Source organism: Oncorhynchus clarkii, chromosome 9 (genome assembly GCF_045791955.1).
Source record: "Oncorhynchus clarkii lewisi isolate Uvic-CL-2024 chromosome 9, UVic_Ocla_1.0, whole genome shotgun sequence".
Classification (NCBI taxonomy): Eukaryota; Metazoa; Chordata; class Actinopteri; order Salmoniformes; family Salmonidae; genus Oncorhynchus; species Oncorhynchus clarkii.
The window spans coordinates 4037718-4057644 of NC_092155.1; the positions used below are offsets into that span (position 1 = coordinate 4037718).

At 35.9% G+C, this 19927-nt stretch overlaps 2 protein-coding genes across 2 annotated transcripts in view; one reads left to right on the top strand and one right to left on the bottom strand.

Annotated features, from left to right (window-relative positions):
- LOC139415774 (complement factor I) overlaps positions 1 to 16238 on the bottom strand; it is a 39105-nt gene extending 22867 nt beyond the window's left edge. Inside the window, exon 1 of the mRNA XM_071163860.1 lies at positions 16059 to 16238. Within this exon, the coding sequence (XP_071019961.1) occupies positions 16059 to 16124 (66 nt within the window). The 5' untranslated portion in view covers positions 16125 to 16238. The remainder of the gene's footprint in view (positions 1 to 16058) is intronic.
- LOC139415790 (phosphatidylcholine:ceramide cholinephosphotransferase 2-like) overlaps positions 1 to 19927 on the top strand; it is a 742387-nt gene that overhangs the window by 96136 nt on the left and 626324 nt on the right. The gene's annotated exons all lie outside the window — the stretch shown is intronic.

Below are 19927 nucleotides of genomic sequence, written 5' to 3' on the forward strand. Positions count from 1 at the left end.
AGGAGATACAGGTCATAGTATACAGGAGATACAGGTCATATTATACAGGAGATACAGGTCATATTATACAGGAGATACAGGTCATATTATACAGGAGATACAGGTCATATTATACAGGAGATACAGGTCATATTATACAGGAGATACAAGTCATATTATACAGACAGGAGATACAGGTCATGTTATACAGGAGATACAGGTCATATTATATAGACAGGAGAAACAGGTCATATTATACAGGAGATACAGGTCATATTATATAGACAGGAGATACAGGTCATGTTATACAGGAGATACAGGTCATATTATACAGGAGATACAGGTCATAGTATACAGGAGATACAGGTCATATTATACAGGAGATACAGGTCATATTATACAGGAGATACAGGTCATATTATACAGGAGATACAGGTCATATTATACAGGAGATACAGGTCATATTATACAGACAGGAGAGACAGGTCATATTATACAGGAGATACAGGTCATATTATACAGGAGATACAGGTCATAGTATACAGGAGATACAGGTCATATTATACAGGAGATACAGGTCATTTTATACAGACAGGAGATACAGGTCATATTATACAGACAGGAGATACAGGTCATATTATACAGGAGATACAGGTCATATTATACAGGAGATACAGGTCATATTATACAGGAGATACAGGTCATAGTATACAGGAGATACAGGTCATATTATACAGGGGATACAGGTCATATTATACAGACAGGAGATACAGGTCATATTATACAGGAGATACAGGTCATATTATACAGGAGATACAGGTCATATTATACAGACAGGAGATATAGGTCATATTAGACAGGAGATACAGGTCATAGTATACAGGAGATACAGGTCATATTATACAGGAGATACAGGTCATATTATACAGGAGATACAGGTCATATTATACAGGAGATACAGGTCATTTTATACAGGAGATACAGGTCATATTATACAGACAGGAGATACAGGTCATATTATACAGGAGATACAGGTCATATTATACAGGAGATACAGGTCATATTATACAGGAGATACAGGTCATAGTAAACAGGAGATACAGGTCATATTATACAGGAGATACAGGTCATATTATACAGGAGATACAGGTCATTTTATACAGACAGGAGATACAGGTCATATTATACAGGAGATACAGGTCAAATTATACAGGAGATACAGGTCATATTATACAGGAGATACAGGTCATATTATACAGGAGATACAGGTCATATTATACAGGAGATACAGGTCATATTATACAGGAGATACAGGTCATTTTATACAGACAGGAGATACAGGTCATATTATACAGGAGATACAGGTCATATTATACAGGAGATACAGGTCATATTATACAGGAGATACAGGTCATATTATACAGGAGATACAGGTCATATTATACAGGAGATACAGGTCATAGTAAACAGGAGATACAGGTCATATTATACAGGAGATACAGGTCATATTATACAGGAGATACAGGTCATATTATACAGGAGATACAGGTCATATTAAACAGGAGATACAGGTCATATTATACAGGAGATACAGGTCATATTGTACAGAAAGGAGATACAGGTCATATTATACAGGAGATACAGGTCATATTATACAGACAGGAGATACAGGTCATAGTATACAGGAGATACAGGTCATATTATACAGACAGGAGATACAGGTCATATTATACAGGAGATACAGGTCATATTATACAGGAGATACAGGTCATATTATACTGGAGATACAGGTCATAGTATACAGGAGATACAGGTCATTTAATATAGGAGATACAGGTCATATTATACAGGAGATACAGGTCATAGTATACAGGAGATACAGGTCATATTATACAGGAGATACAGGTCATATAATATAGGAGATACAGGTCATATTATACAGGAGATACAGGTCATATTATACAGGAGATACAGGTCATATTATACAGGAGATACAGGTCATATTATACAGGAGATACAGGTCATATTATACAGGAGATACAGGTCATATTATACAGGAGATACAGGCCATATTATACAGGAGATACAGGTCATATTATACAAGAGATACAGGTCATATTATACAGGAGATACAGGTCATATTATACAGGAGATACAGGTCATAGTATACAGGAGATACAGGTCATATTATACAGGAGATACAGGTAATATAATATAGGAGATACAGGTCATAGTATACAGGAGATACAGGTCATATTATACAGGAGATACAGGTCATAGTATACAGGAGATACAGGTCATATTACACAGGAGATACAGGTCATATTATACAGGAGATACAGGTCATATAATATAGGAGATACAGGTCATAGTATACAGGAGATACAGGTCATATTATACAGGAGATACAGGTCATATTATACAGGAGATACAGGTCATATTATATAGACAGGAGATACAGGTCATATTATACAGGAGATACAGGTCATATTATATAGACAGGAGAAACAGGTCATATTATACAGGAGATACAGGTCATATTATATAGACAGGAGATACAGGTCATATTATACAGGAGATACAGGTCATAGTATACAGGAGATACAGGTCATATTATACAGGAGATACAGGTCATATTATACAGGAGATACAGGTCATATTATACAGGAGATACAGGTCATATTATACAGGAGATGCAGGTCATATTATACACGAGAAACAGGTCATATTATACAGACAGGAGATACAGGTCATATTATAGAGGAGATACAGCTCATAGTATACAGGAGATACAGGTCATATTATACAGGAGATACAGGTCATTTTATACAGGAGATACAGGTCATATTATACAGGAGATACAGGTCATATTATACAGGAGATACAGGTCATATTATACAGGAGATACAGGTCATATTAAACAGGAGATACAGGTCATATTATACAGGAGATACAGGTCATATTGTACAGAAAGGAGATACAGGTCATATTATACAGGAGATACAGGTCATATTATACAGACAGGAGATACAGGTCATAGTATACAGGAGATACAGGTCATATTATACAGACAGGAGATACAGGTCATATTATACAGGAGATACAGGTCATATTATACAGGAGATACAGGTCATATTATACTGGAGATACAGGTCATAGTATACAGGAGATACAGGTCATTTAATATAGGAGATACAGGTCATATTATACAGGAGATACAGGTCATAGTATACAGGAGATACAGGTCATATTATACAGGAGATACAGGTCATATAATATAGGAGATACAGGTCATATTATACAGGAGATACAGGTCATATTATACAGGAGATACAGGTCATATTATACAGGAGATACAGGTCATATTATACAGGAGATACAGGTCATATTATACAGGAGATACAGGTCATATTATACAGGAGATACAGGCCATATTATACAGGAGATACAGGTCATATTATACAAGAGATACAGGTCATATTATACAGGAGATACAGGTCATATTATACAGGAGATACAGGTCATAGTATACAGGAGATACAGGTCATATTATACAGGAGATACAGGTAATATAATATAGGAGATACAGGTCATAGTATACAGGAGATACAGGTCATATTATACAGGAGATACAGGTCATAGTATACAGGAGATACAGGTCATATTACACAGGAGATACAGGTCATATTATACAGGAGATACAGGTCATATAATATAGGAGATACAGGTCATAGTATACAGGAGATACAGGTCATATTATACAGGAGATACAGGTCATACTATACAGGAGATACAGGTCATATTATATAGACAGGAGATACAGGTCATATTATACAGGAGATACAGGTCATATTATATAGACAGGAGAAACAGGTCATATTATACAGGAGATACAGGTCATATTATATAGACAGGAGATACAGGTCATATTATACAGGAGATACAGGTCATAGTATACAGGAGATACAGGTCATATTATACAGGAGATACAGGTCATATTATACAGGAGATACAGGTCATATTATACAGGAGATACAGGTCATATTATACAGGAGATACAGGTCATATTATACAGGAGATGCAGGTCATATTATACACGAGAAACAGGTCATATTATACAGACAGGAGATACAGGTCATATTATAGAGGAGATACAGGTCATAGTATACAGGAGATACAGGTCATATTATACAGGAGATACAGGTCATTTTATACAGGAGGTACAGGTCATATTATACAGGAGATACAGGTCATATTATAGAGGAGATACAGGTCATATTATACAGACAGGAGATACAGGTCATATTATACAGGAGATACAGGTCATATTATACAGGAGATACAGGTCATATTATACAGGAGATACAGGCCATATTATACAGGAGATACAGGTCATATTATACAAGAGATACAGGTCATATTATACAGGAGATACAGGTCATATTATACAGGAGATACAGGTCATAGTATACAGGAGTTACAGGTCATATTATACAGGAGATACAGGTCATATTATACAGACAGGAGATACAGGTCATATTATACAGGAGATACAGGTCATATTATACAGGAGATACAGGTCATATTATACAGGAGATACAGGTCATATTATACAGGAGATACAGGTCACATTATACAGGAGATACAGGTCATATTATACAGGAGATACAGGTCATATTATACAGGAGATACAAGTCATAGTATACAGGAGATACAGGTCATATTATACAGGAGATACAGGTCATATTATACAGAAAGGAGATACAGGTCATATTATACAGGAGATACAGGTCATATTATACAGGAGATACAGGTCATATTATACAGACAGGAGATACAGGTCATATTAGACAGGAGATACAGGTCATAGTATACAGGAGATACAGGTCATATTATACAGGAGATACAGGTCATATTATACAGGAGATACAGGTCATATTATACAGGAGATACAGGTCATATTATACAGGAGATACAGGTCATATTATACAGGAGATACAGGTCATATTATACAGGAGATACAGGTCATAGTATACAGGAGATACAGGTCATATTATACAGGAGATACAGGTCATATTATACAGAAAGGAGATACAGGTCATATTATACAGAAAGGAGATACAGGTCATATTATACAGGAGATACAGGTCATATTATACAGACAGGAGATACAGGTCATATTAGACAGGAGATACAGGTCATAGTATACAGGAGATACAGGTCATATTATACAGGAGATACAGGTCATATTATACAGGAGATACAGGTCATATTATACAGGAGATACAGGTCATATTATACAGGAGATACAGGTCATATTATACAGGAGATACAGGTCATAGTATACAGGAGATACAGGTCATATTATACAGACAGGAGATACAGGTCATATTATACAGGAGATGCAGGTCATAGTATACAGGAGATACAGGTCATATTATACAGACAGGAGATACAGGTCATATTATAAAGGAGATACAGGTCATATTATACAGGAGATACAGGTCATATTATACAGGAGATACAGGTCATATTATACAGGAGATACAGGTCATATTATACAGACAGGAGATACAGGTCATATTCTACAGACAGGAGATACAGGTCATATTATACAGGAGATACATGTCATATTATACAGGAGATACAGGTCATATTATACAGGAGATACAGGTCATATTATACAGGAGATACAGGTCATATTATACAGACAGGAGATACAGGTCATATTATACAGGAGATACAGGTCATATTATACAGGAGATACAGGTCATATTATACAGGAGATACAGGTCATAGTATACAGGAGATACAGGTCATATTATACAGACAGGAGATACAGGTCATATTATACAGGAGATACAGGTCATATTATACAGGAGATACAGGCCATATTATACAGGAGATACAGGTCATATTATACAGGAGATACAGGTCATATTATACAGACAGGAGGTACAGGTCATATTATACAGACAGGAGATACAGGTCACATTATACAGGAGATACAGGTCATATTATACAGGAGATACAGGTGATATTATACAGGAGATACAGGTCATATTATACAGGAGATACAGGTCATAGTACACAGGAGATACAGGTCATATTATACAGGAGATACAGGTCATATTATACAGACAGGAGATACAGGTCGTATTATACAGACAGGAGATACAGGTCATATTATACAGGAGATACAGGTCATATTATACAGGAGATACAGGTCATATTATACAGACAGGAGATACAGGTCATAGTATACAGGAGATACAGGTCATATTATACAGACAGGAGATACAGGTCATATTATACAGACAGGAGATACAGGTCATATTATACAGACAGGAGATACAGGTCATAGTATACAGGAGATACAGGTCATAGTATACAGGAGATACAGGTCATATTATACAGACAGGAGATACAGGTCATAATATACGGGAGATACAGGTCATATTATACAGGAGATACAGGTCATATTATACAGGAGATACAGGTCATATTATACAGGAGATACAGGTCATATTATACAGACAGGAGATACAGGTCATATTATACAGGAGATACAGGTCATATTATACAGGAGATACAGGTCATATTATACAGGAGATACAGGTCATTTTATACAGGAGATACAGGTCATATTATACAGACAGGAGATACAGGTCATATTATACAGGAGATACAGGTCATATTATACAGGAGATACAGGTCATATTATACAGGAGATACAGGTCATAGTAAACAGGAGATACAGGTCATATTATACAGGAGATACAGGTCATATTATACAGGAGATACAGGTCATTTTATACAGACAGGAGATACAGGTCATATTATACAGGAGATACAGGTCATATTATACAGGAGATACAGGTCATATTATACAGGAGATACAGGTCATATTATACAGGAGATACAGGTCATATTATACAGGAGATACAGGTCATATTATACAGGAGATACAGGTCATTTTATACAGACAGGAGATACAGGTCATATTATACAGGAGATACAGGTCATATTATACAGGAGATACAGGTCATATTATACAGGAGATACAGGTCATATTATACAGGAGATACAGGTCATATTATACAGGAGATACAGGTCATAGTAAACAGGAGATACAGGTCATATTATACAGGAGATACAGGTCATATTATACAGGAGATACAGGTCATATTATACAGGAGATACAGGTCATATTAAACAGGAGATACAGGTCATATTATACAGGAGATACAGGTCATATTGTACAGAAAGGAGATACAGGTCATATTATACAGGAGATACAGGTCATATTATACAGACAGGAGATACAGGTCATAGTATACAGGAGATACAGGTCATATTATACAGACAGGAGATACAGGTCATATTATACAGGAGATACAGGTCATATTATACAGGAGATACAGGTGATATTATACTGGAGATACAGGTCATAGTATACAGGAGATACAGGTCATTTAATATAGGAGATACGTGTCATATTATACAGGAGATACAGGTCATAGTATACAGGAGATACAGGTCATATTATACAGGAGATACAGGTCATATAATATAGGAGATACAGGTAATATTATACAGGAGATACAGGTCATATTATACAGGAGATACAGGTCATATTATACAGGAGATACAGGTCATATTATACAGGAGATACAGGTCATATTATACAGGAGATACAGGTCATATTATACAGGAGATACAGGCCATATTATACAGGAGATACAGGTCATATTATACAAGAGATACAGGTCATATTATACAGGAGATACAGGTCAAATTATACAGGAGATACAGGTCATAGTATACAGGAGATACAGGTCATATTATACAGGAGATACAGGTAATATAATATAGGAGATACAGGTCATAGTATACAGGAGATACAGGTCATATTATACAGGAGATACAGGTCATAGTATACAGGAGATACAGGTCATATTACACAGGAGATACAGGTCATATTATACAGGAGATACAGGTCATATAATATAGGAGATACAGGTCATAGTATACAGGAGATACAGGTCATATTATACAGGAGATATAGGTCATATTATACAGGAGATACAGGTCATATTATATAGACAGGAGATACAGGTCATATAATATAGGAGATACAGGTCATATTATACAGGAGATGCAGGTCATATTATACAGACAGGAGATACAGGTCATATTATACAGGAGATACAGGTCATATTATACAGGAGATACAGGTCATATTATACAGGAGATACAGGTCATATTATACAGACAGGAGATACAGGTCATATTATACAGACAGGAGATACAGGTCATATTATACAGGAGATACAGGTCATATTATACAGGAGATACAGGCCATATTATACAGGAGATACAGGTCATATTATACAGGAGATATAGGTCATATTATACAGACAGGAGATACAGGTCATATTATACAGACAGGAGATACAGGTCATATTATACAGGAGATACAGGTCATATTATACAGGAGATACAGGTGATATTATACAGGAGATACAGGTCATATTATACAGGAGATACAGGTCATAGTACACAGGAGATACAGGTCATATTATACAGGAGATACAGGTCATATTATACAGACAGGAGATACAGGTCATATTATACAGACAGGAGATACAGGTCATATTATACAGGAGATGCAGGTCATATTATACAGGAGATACAGGTCATATTATACAGGAGATACAGGTCATATTATACAGGAGATACAGGTCATATTATACAGGAGATACAGGTCATAGTACACAGGAGATACAGGTCATATTATACAGGAGATACAGGTCATATTATACAGACAGGAGATACAGGTCATATTATACAGACAGGAGATACAGGTCATATTATACAGGAGATACAGGTCATATTATACAGACAGGAGATACAGGTCATAGTATACAGGAGATACAGGTCATATTATACAGACAGGAGATACAGGTCATATTATACAGACAGGAGATACAGGTCATATTATACAGACAGGAGATACAGGTCATAGTATACAGGAGATACAGGTCATAGTATACAGGAGATACAGGTCATATTATACAGACAGGAGATACAGGTCATATTATACGGGAGATACAGGTCATATTATACAGGAGATACAGGTCATATTATACAGGAGATACAGGTCATATTATACAGACAGGAGATACATGTCATATTATACAGGAGATACAGGTCTTATAATATAGGAGATACAGGTCATATTATACAGGAGATACAGGTCATATTATACAGACAGGAGATACAGGTCATATTATACAGGAGATACAGGTCATATTATACAGGAGATACAGGTCATATTATACAGGAGATACAGGTCATATTATACAGACAGGAGATACAGGTCATATTATACAGGAGATACAGGTCATAGTATACAGGAGATACAGGTCATATTATACAGGAGATACAGGTCATATTATACAGGAGATACAGGTCATATTATACAGGAGATACAGGTCATATTATACAGGAGATACAGGTCATATTATACAGGAGATACAGGTCATATTATACAGACAGGAGATACAGGTCATATTATGCAGGAGATACAGGTCATATTATACAGGAGATACAGGTCATATTATACAGGAGATACAGGTCATATTATACAGAGAGGAGATACAGGTCATATTATACAGGAGATACAGGTCAAATTATACAGGAGATACAGGTCATAGTATACAGGAGATACAGGTCATGGTATACAGGAGATACAGGTCATATTATACAGGAGATACAGGTCATATTATAGAGGAGATACAGCTCATATTATACAGACAGGAGATACAGGTCATATTATACAGGAGATACAGGTCATATTATACAGGAGATACAGGTCATATTATACAGACAGGAGATACAGGTCATATTATACAGGAGATACAGGTCATATTATACAGGAGATACAGGTCAAATTATACAGGAGATACGGGTCATAGTATACAGGAGATACAGGTCATATTATACAGACAGGAGATACAGGTCATATTATACAGGAGATACAGGTCATATTATACAGGAGATACAGGTCATATTATACAGACAGGAGATACAGGTCATAGTATACAGGAGATACAGGTCATATTATACAGACAGGAGATACAGGTCATAGTATACAGGAGATACAGGTCATAGTATACAGGAGATACAGGTCATATTATACAGACAGGAGATACAGGTCATATTATACGGGAGATACAGGTCATATTATACAGGAGATACAGGTCATATTATACAGGAGATACAGGTCATATTATACAGACAGGAGATACAGGTCATATTATACAGGAGATACAGGTCATATAATATAGGAGATACAGGTCATATTATACAGGAGATACAGGTCATATTATACAGACAGGAGATACAGGTCATATTATACAGGAGATACAGGTCATATTATACAGGAGATACAGGTCATATTATACAGGAGATACAGGTCATATTATACAGACAGGAGATACAGGTCATATTATACAGGAGATACAGGTCATAGTATACAGGAGATACAGGTCATATTATACAGGAGATACAGGTCATATTATACAGGAGATACAAGTCATATTATACAGGAGATACAGGTCATATTATACAGGAGATACAGGTCATATTATACAGGAGATACAGGTCATATTATACAGACAGGAGATACAGGTCATATTATGCAAGAGATACAGGTCATATTATACAGTAGATACAGGTCATATTATACAGAGAGGAGATACAGGTCATATTATACAGGAGATACAGGTCAAATTATACAGGAGATACAGGTCATAGTATACAGGAGATACAGGTCATAGTATACAGGAGATACAGGTCATATTATACAGGAGATACAGGTCATATTATAGAGGAGATACAGCTCATATTATACAGACAGGAGATACAGGTCATATTATACAGGAGATACAGGTCATATTATACAGGAGATACAGGTCATATTATACAGACAGGAGATACAGGTCATATTATACAGGAGATACAGGTCATATTATACAGGAGATACAGGTCAAATTATACAGGAGATACGGGTCATAGTATACAGGAGATACAGGTCATATTATACAGACAGGAGATACAGGTCATATTATACAGGAGATACAGGTCATATTATACAGGAGATACAGGTCATATTATACAGACAGGAGATACAGGTCATAGTATACAGGAGATACAGGTCATATTATACAGACAGGAGATACAGGTCATATTATACAGACAGGAGATACAGGTCATATTATACAGACAGGAGATAGAGGTCATAGTATACAGGAGATACAGGTCATAGTATACAGGAGATACAGGTCATATTATACAGACAGGAGATACAGGTCATATTATACGTGAGATACAGGTCATATTATACAGGAGATACAGGTCATATTATACAGACAGGAGATACAGGTCATATTATACAGGAGATACAGGTCATATAATATAGGAGATACAGGTCATATTATACAGGAGATACAGGTCATATTATACAGACAGGAGATACAGGTCATATTATACAGGAGATACAGGTCATATTATACAGGAGATACAGGTCATATTATACAGGAGATACAGGTCATATTATACAGACAGGAGATACAGGTCATATTATACAGGAGATACAGGTCATAGTATACAGGAGATACAGGTCATATTATACAGGAGATACAGGTCATATTATACAGGAGATACAGGTCATATTATACAGGAGATACAGGTCATATTATACAGGAGATACAGGTCATATTATAAAGGAGATACAGGTCATATTATACAGACAGGAGATACAGGTCATATTATGCAGGAGATACAGGTCATATTATACAGGAGATACAGGTCATATTATACAGGAGCTACAGGTCATATTATACAGAGAGGAGATACAGGTCATATTATACAGGAGATACAGGTCAAATTATACAGGAGATACAGGTCATAGTATACAGGAGATACAGGTCATAGTATACAGGAGATACAGGTCATATTATACAGGAGATACAGGTCATAATATAGAGGAGATACAGCTCATATTATACAGACAGGAGATACAGGTCATATTATACAGGAGATACAGGTCATATTATACAGGAGATACAGGTCATATTATACAGACAGGAGATACAGGTCATATTATACAGGAGATACAGGTCATATTATACAGGAGATACAGGTCAAATTATACAGGAGATACGGGTCATAGTATACAGGAGATACAGGTCATATTATACAGACAGGAGATACAGGTCATATTATACAGGAGATACAGGTCATATTATACAGGAGATACAGGTCATATTATACAGGAGATACAGGTCATATTATACAGGAGATACAGGTCATATTATACAGGAGATACAGGTCATATTATACAGGAGATACAGGTCATATTATACAGACAGGAGATACAGGTCATATTATACAGGAGATACAGGTCATATTATACAGACATGAGATACAGGTCATATTATACAGGAGATACAGGTCATAGTATACAGGAGATACAGGTCATATTATAGAGGAGATACAGGTCATATTATACAGGAGATACAGGTCATATTATACAGACAGGAGATAGAGGTCATATTATACAGGAGATACAGGTCATATTATAGAGGAGATACAGCTCATATTATACAGGAGATACAGGTCATATTATACAGGAGATACAGGTCATATTATACAGGAGATACAGGTCATATTATACAGGAGATACAGGTCATATTATACAGGAGATACAGGTCACAGTATACAGGAGATACAGGTCATATTATACAGGAGATACAGGTCATATTATACAGGAGATACAGGTCATAGTATACAGGAGATACAGGTCATATTATACAGACAGGAGATACAGGTCATATTATACAGACAGGAGATACAGGTCATATTATACAGGAGATACAGGTCATAGTATACAGGAGATACAGGTCATATTATACAGGAGATACAGGTCATATTATACAGGAGATACAGGTCATATTATACAGGAGATACAGGTCATATTATACAGACAGGAGATACAGGTCATATTATACAGGAGATACAGGTCATAGTATACAGGAGATACAGGTCATATTATACAGGAGATTCAGGTCATATTATACAGGAGATACAGGTCATATTATACAGGAGATACAGGTCATATAATATAGGAGATACAGGTCATAGTATACAGGAGATACAGGTCATATTATACAGGAGATACAGGTCATAGTATACAGGAGATACAGGTCATATTATACAGGAGATACAGGTCATATTATACAGGAGATACAGGTCATATTATACAGGAGATACAGGTCATATTATACAGGAGATACAGGTCATAGTATACAGGAGATACAGGTCATATTATACAGACAGGAGATACAGGTCATATTATACGGGAGATACAGGTCATATTATACAGGAGATACAGGTCATATTATACAGACAGGAGATACAGGTCATATTATACAGGAGATACAGGTCATATAATATAGGAGATACAGGTCATATTATACAGGAGATACAGGTCATATTATACAGACAGGAGATACAGGTCATATTATACAGGAGATACAGGTCATATTATACAGGAGATACAGGTCATATTATACAGGAGATACAGGTCATATTATACAGACAGGAGATACAGGTCATATTATACAGGAGATACAGGTCATAGTATACAGGAGATACAGGTCATATTATACAGGAGATACAGGTCATATTATACAGGAGATACAGGTCATATTATACAGGAGATACAGGTCATATTATACAGGAGATACAGGTCATATTATAAAGGAGATACAGGTCATATTATACAGACTGGAGATACAGGTCATATTATGCAGGAGATACAGGTCATATTATACAGGAGATACAGGTCATATTATACAGGAGCTACAGGTCATATTATACAGAGAGGAGATACAGGTCATATTATACAGGAGATACAGGTCAAATTATACAGGAGATACAGGTCATAGTATACAGGAGATACAGGTCATAGTATACAGGAGATACAGGTCATATTATACAGGAGATACAGGTCATAATATAGAGGAGATACAGCTCATATTATACAGACAGGAGATACAGGTCATATTATACAGGAGATACAGGTCATATTATACAGGAGATACAGGTCATATTATACAGACAGGAGATACAGGTCATATTATACAGGAGATACAGGTCATATTATACAGGAGATACAGGTCAAATTATACAGGAGATACGGGTCATAGTATACAGGAGATACAGGTCATATTATACAGACAGGAGATACAGGTCATATTATACAGGAGATACAGGTCATATTATAAAGGAGATACATGTCATATTATACAGGAGATACAGGTCATATTATACAGGAGATACAGGTCATATTATACAGGAGATACAGGTCATATTATACAGGAGATACAGGTCATATTATACAGACAGGAGATACAGGTCATATTATACAGGAGATACAGGTCATATTATACAGACATGAGATACAGGTCATATTATACAGGAGATACAGGTCATAGTATACAGGAGATACAGGTCATATTATAGAGGAGATACAGGTCATATTATACAGGAGATACAGGTCATATTATACAGACAGGAGATAGAGGTCATATTATACAGGAGATACAGGTCATATTATAGAGGAGATACAGCTCATATTATACAGGAGATACAGGTCATATTATACAGGATATACAGGTCATATTATACAGGAGATACAGGTCATATTATACAGGAGATACAGGTCATATTATACAGGAGATACAGGTCATAGTATACAGGAGATACAGGTCATATTATACAGGAGATACAGGTCATATTATACAGGAGATACAGGTCATAGTATACAGGAGATACAGGTCATATTATACAGACAGGAGATACAGGTCATATTATACAGACAGGAGATACAGGTCATATTATACAGGAGATACAGGTCATAGTATACAGGAGATACAGGTCATATTATACAGGAGATACAGGTCATATTATACAGGAGATACAGGTCATATTATACAGGAGATACAGGTCATATTATACAGACAGGAGATACAGGTCATATTATACAGGAGATACAGGTCATAGTATACAGGAGATACAGGTCATATTATACAGGAGATTCAGGTCATATTATACAGGAGATACAGGTCATATTATACAGGAGATACAGGTCATATAATATAGGAGATACAGGTCATAGTATACAGGAGATACAGGTCATATTATACAGGAGATACAGGTCATAGTATACAGGAGATACAGGTCATATTATACAGGAGATACAGGTCATATTATACAGGAGATACAGGTCATATTATACAGGAGATACAGGTCATATTATACAGGAGATACAGGTCATATTATACAGGAGATACAGGTCATATAATATAGGAGATACAGGTCATAGTATACAGGAGATACAGGTCATATTATACAGGAGATACAGGTCATATTATACAGGATATACAGGTCATAGTATACAGGAGATACAGGTCATATTATATAGACAGGAGAAACAGGTCATGTTATACAGGAGATACAGGTCATATTATACAGGAGATACAGGTCATATTATACAGGAGATACAGGTCATATTATACAGGAGATACAGGTCATAATATACAGGAGATACAGGTCATATTATACAGGAGATACAGGTCATATTATAGAGGAGATACAGGTCATAGTATACAGGAGATACAGGTCATATTATACAGGAGATACAGGTCATAGTATACAGGAGATACAGGTCATATTATACAGGAGATACAGGTCATATTATACAGGAGATACAGGTGATATTATACAGGAGATACAGGTCATATTATATAGTAGAAACAGGTCATAGTATACAGGAGAAACAGGTCATATAATATACAGGTCGCAGGTCTTTTCAGCATAATTTAAAAACAGCTGCATTAAATGCTTATAAAAGAGCGGGGAGACTTGTGACTTACCGGAGCAAGGTGTGTGTGTGTGTGTGTGTCTGTGTGTGTGTGTGTGTGTGTGTATGATAATGGGGTGTAACTTACCTTAGCAAGGTGTGTGATGTGTAGAACTCCTAGTAGCAGTATTGTCAACGCTGTCTTTTTCCCCATGGTGACTCCTGACGGACTAACCAACTAGCCTGCCTCAATACACAATGTGTTTCTCTCTCTGTCTCTCTCTGGGACATTGATCATTCATCAATCATTACCCTCATCTGTCAATGTGGACCAACACACACACACACACACACTGTTTGTGTTTGAGTGTGCCTGTTTCGGAAGTCCAGCCCAGTTGTTCCAGTAACTGACAAAACACACGCAAACCCACACACACACGCAAACCCATGCACAAACAAACCTCTTCACACACACACACACACACACACACACACACACACACACACACACACACACACACACACACACACACACACACACACACACACACACACACACACACACACACACACACACACACACACGCTGTCTTCCTCTGCATTCTAAACATTCTAAATGTAAAGCACGTTGTCTGTCTTCCTCTGCATTCTAAACATTCTAAACCTTCTAAATGTAAAGTACGTTGTCTGTCTTCCTCTGCATTCTAAACATTCTAAATGTAAAGCATGTTGTCTGTCTTACTCTGCATTCTAAACATTCTAAACTTTCTAAATGTAAAGTACGTTGTCTGTCTTCCTCTGCATTCTAAACATTCTAAATGTAAAGCACATTGTCTGTCTTCCTCTGCATTCTAAACATTCCAACAATTCTAAATGTAAAGCACGTTGTCTGTCTTCCTCTGCATTCTAAACATTCTAAACATTCTAAATGTAAAGCACGTTGTCTGTCTTCCTCTGCATTCTAAACATTCTAAACATTCTAAATGTAAAGCATGTTGTCTGTCTTCCTCTGCATTCTAAACATTCTAAACATTCTAAATGTAAAGTACGTTGTCTGTCTTCCTCTGCATTCTAAACATTCTAAATGTAAAGTACGTTGTCTGTCTTCCTCTGCATTCTAAACATTCTAAATGTAAAGCACGTTGTCTGTCTTCCTCTGCATTCTAAACATTCTAAACCTTCTAAATGTAAAGCACGTTGTCTGTCTTCCTCTGCATTCTAAACATTCTAAACATTCTAAATGTAAAGCACGTTGTCTGTCTTCCTCTGCATTCTAAACATTCTAAATGAAAAGCATGTTGTCTGTCTTCCTCTGCATTCTAAACATTCTAAACCTTCTAAATGTAAAGCACGTTGTCTGTCTTCCTCTGCATTCTAAACATTCTAAACATTCTAAATGTAAAGCATGTTGTCTGTCTTCCTCTGCATTCTAAACATTCTAAACATTCTAAACATTGTAAACATTCTAAATGTAAAGCATGTTGTCTGTCTTCCTCTACATTCTAAACATTCTAAATGTAAAGCATGTTGTCTGTCTTCCTCTGCATTCTAAACATTCTAAAAATTCTAAACATTCTAAATGTAAAGCACGTTGTCTGTCTTCCTCTGCATTCTAAACATTCTAAACATTCTAAATGTAAAGTACGTTTTCTGTCTTCCTCTGCATTCTAAACATTGTAAACATTCTAAATGTAAAGTACGTTGTCTGTCTTCCTCTGCATTCTAAAAATTCTAAATGTAAACCATGTTGTCTGTCTTCCTCTGCATTCTAAACATTCTAAACATTCTAAAGATTCTAAACCTTCTAAACATTCTAAACATTCTAAACATTCTAAACCTTCTAAACCTTCTAAACATTCTAAGCATTCTGAACATTCTAAACATTCTAAACATTCTAAATGTAAAGCATGTTGTCTGTCTTCCTCTGCTTTCTAAACATTCTAAACATTCTAAATATTCTAAACATTCTAAATGTAAAGCACGTCGTCTGTCTTCCTCTGCTTTCTAAACATTCTAAACATTCTAAATGTAAAGCACGTTGTCTGTCTTCCTCTGCATTCTAAACATTCTAAACATTCTAAATGTAAAGCACGTCGTCTGTCTTCCTCTGCATTCTAAACATTCTAAACCTTCTAAATGTAAAGCACGTTGTCTGTCTTCCTCTGCATTCTAAACATTCTAAACATTCTAAATGTAAAGCACGTCGTCTGTCTTCCTCTGCATTCTAAACATTCTAAATGTAAAGCACGTTGTCTGTCTTCCTCTGCATTCTAAACATTCTAAACATTCTAAATGTAAAGCACGTTGTCTGTCTTCCTCTGCATTCTAAACATTCTAAACATTCTAAATGTAAAGCACGTCGTCTGTCTTCCTCTGCATTCTAAACATTCTAAATGTAAAGCACGTTGTCTGTCTTCCTCTGCATTCTAAACATTCTAAACATTCTAAATGTAAAGTACGTTGTCTGTCTTCCTCTGCATTCTAAACATTCTAAATGTAAAGCATGTTGTCTGTCTTCCTCTGCATTCTAAACATTCCAAATGTAAAGCACGTTGTCTGTCTTCCTCTGCATTCTAAACATTCTAAACATTCTAAATATTCTAAACATTCTAAATGTAAAGCACGTCGTCTGTCTTCCTCTGCTTTCTAAACATTCTAAACATTCTAAATGTAAAGCACGTTGTCTGTCTTCCTCTGCATTCTAAACATTCTAAACATTCTAAATGTAAAGCACGTCGTCTGTCTTCCTCTGCATTCTAAACATTCTAAACCTTCTAAATGTAAAGCACGTTGTCTGTCTTCCTCTGCATTCTAAACATTCTAAACATTCTAAATGTAAAGCACGTCGTCTGTCTTCCTCTGCATTCTAAACATTCTAAATGTAAAGCACGTTGTCTGTCTTCCTCTGCATTCTAAACATTCTAAACATTCTAAATGTAAAGCACGTTGTCTGTCTTCCTCTGCATTCTAAACATTCTAAACATTCTAAATGTAAAGCACGTCGTCTGTCTTCCTCTGCATTCTAAACATTCTAAATGTAAAGCACGTTGTCTGTCTTCCTCTGCATTCTAAACATTCTAAACATTCTAAATGTAAAGTACGTTGTCTGTCTTCCTCTGCATTCTAAACATTCTAAATGTAAAGCATGTTGTCTGTCTTCCTCTGCATTCTAAACATTCCAAATGTAAAGCACGTTGTCTGTCTTCCTCTGCATTCTAAACATTCTAAACATTCTAAATGTAAAGCACGTCGTCTGTCTTCCTCTGCATTCTAAACATTCTAAACCTTCTAAATGTAAAGCACGTCGTCTGTCTTCCTCTGCATTCTAAACATTCTAAACATTCTAAATGTAAAGCACGTCGTCTGTCTTCCTCTGCATTCTAAACATTCTAAATGTAAAGCACGTTGTCTGTCTTCCTCTGCATTCTAAACATTCTAAACATTCTAAATGTAAAGCACGTTGTCTGTCTTCCTCTGCATTCTAAACATTCTAAACATTCTAAATGTAAAGCACGTTGTCTGTCTTCCTCTGCATTCTAAACATTCTAAACCTTCTAAATGTAAAGTACGTTGTCTGTCTTCCTCTGCTTTCTAAACATTCTAAATGTAACGCACGTCGTCTGTCTTCCTCTGCTTTCTAAACATTCTAAACATTCTAAATGTAAAGTACGTTGTCTGTCTTCCTCTGCATTCTAATCATTCTAAACATCCTAAACATTCTAAATGTAAAGCACGTTGTCTGTCTTCCTCTGCATTCTAAACATTCTAAACATTCTAAATGTAAAGCACGTTGTCTGTCTTCCTCTGCATTCTAAACATTCTAAACATTCTAAATGTAAAGTACGTTGTCTGTCTTTCTCTGCATTCTAAACATTCTAAACATTCTAAATGTAAAGCACGTTGTCTGTCTTCCTCTGCATTCTAAACATTCTAAATGTAAAGCACGTTGTCTGTCTTCCTCTGCATTCTAAACATTCTAAATGTATAGCACGTTGTCTGTCTTCCTCTGCATTCTAA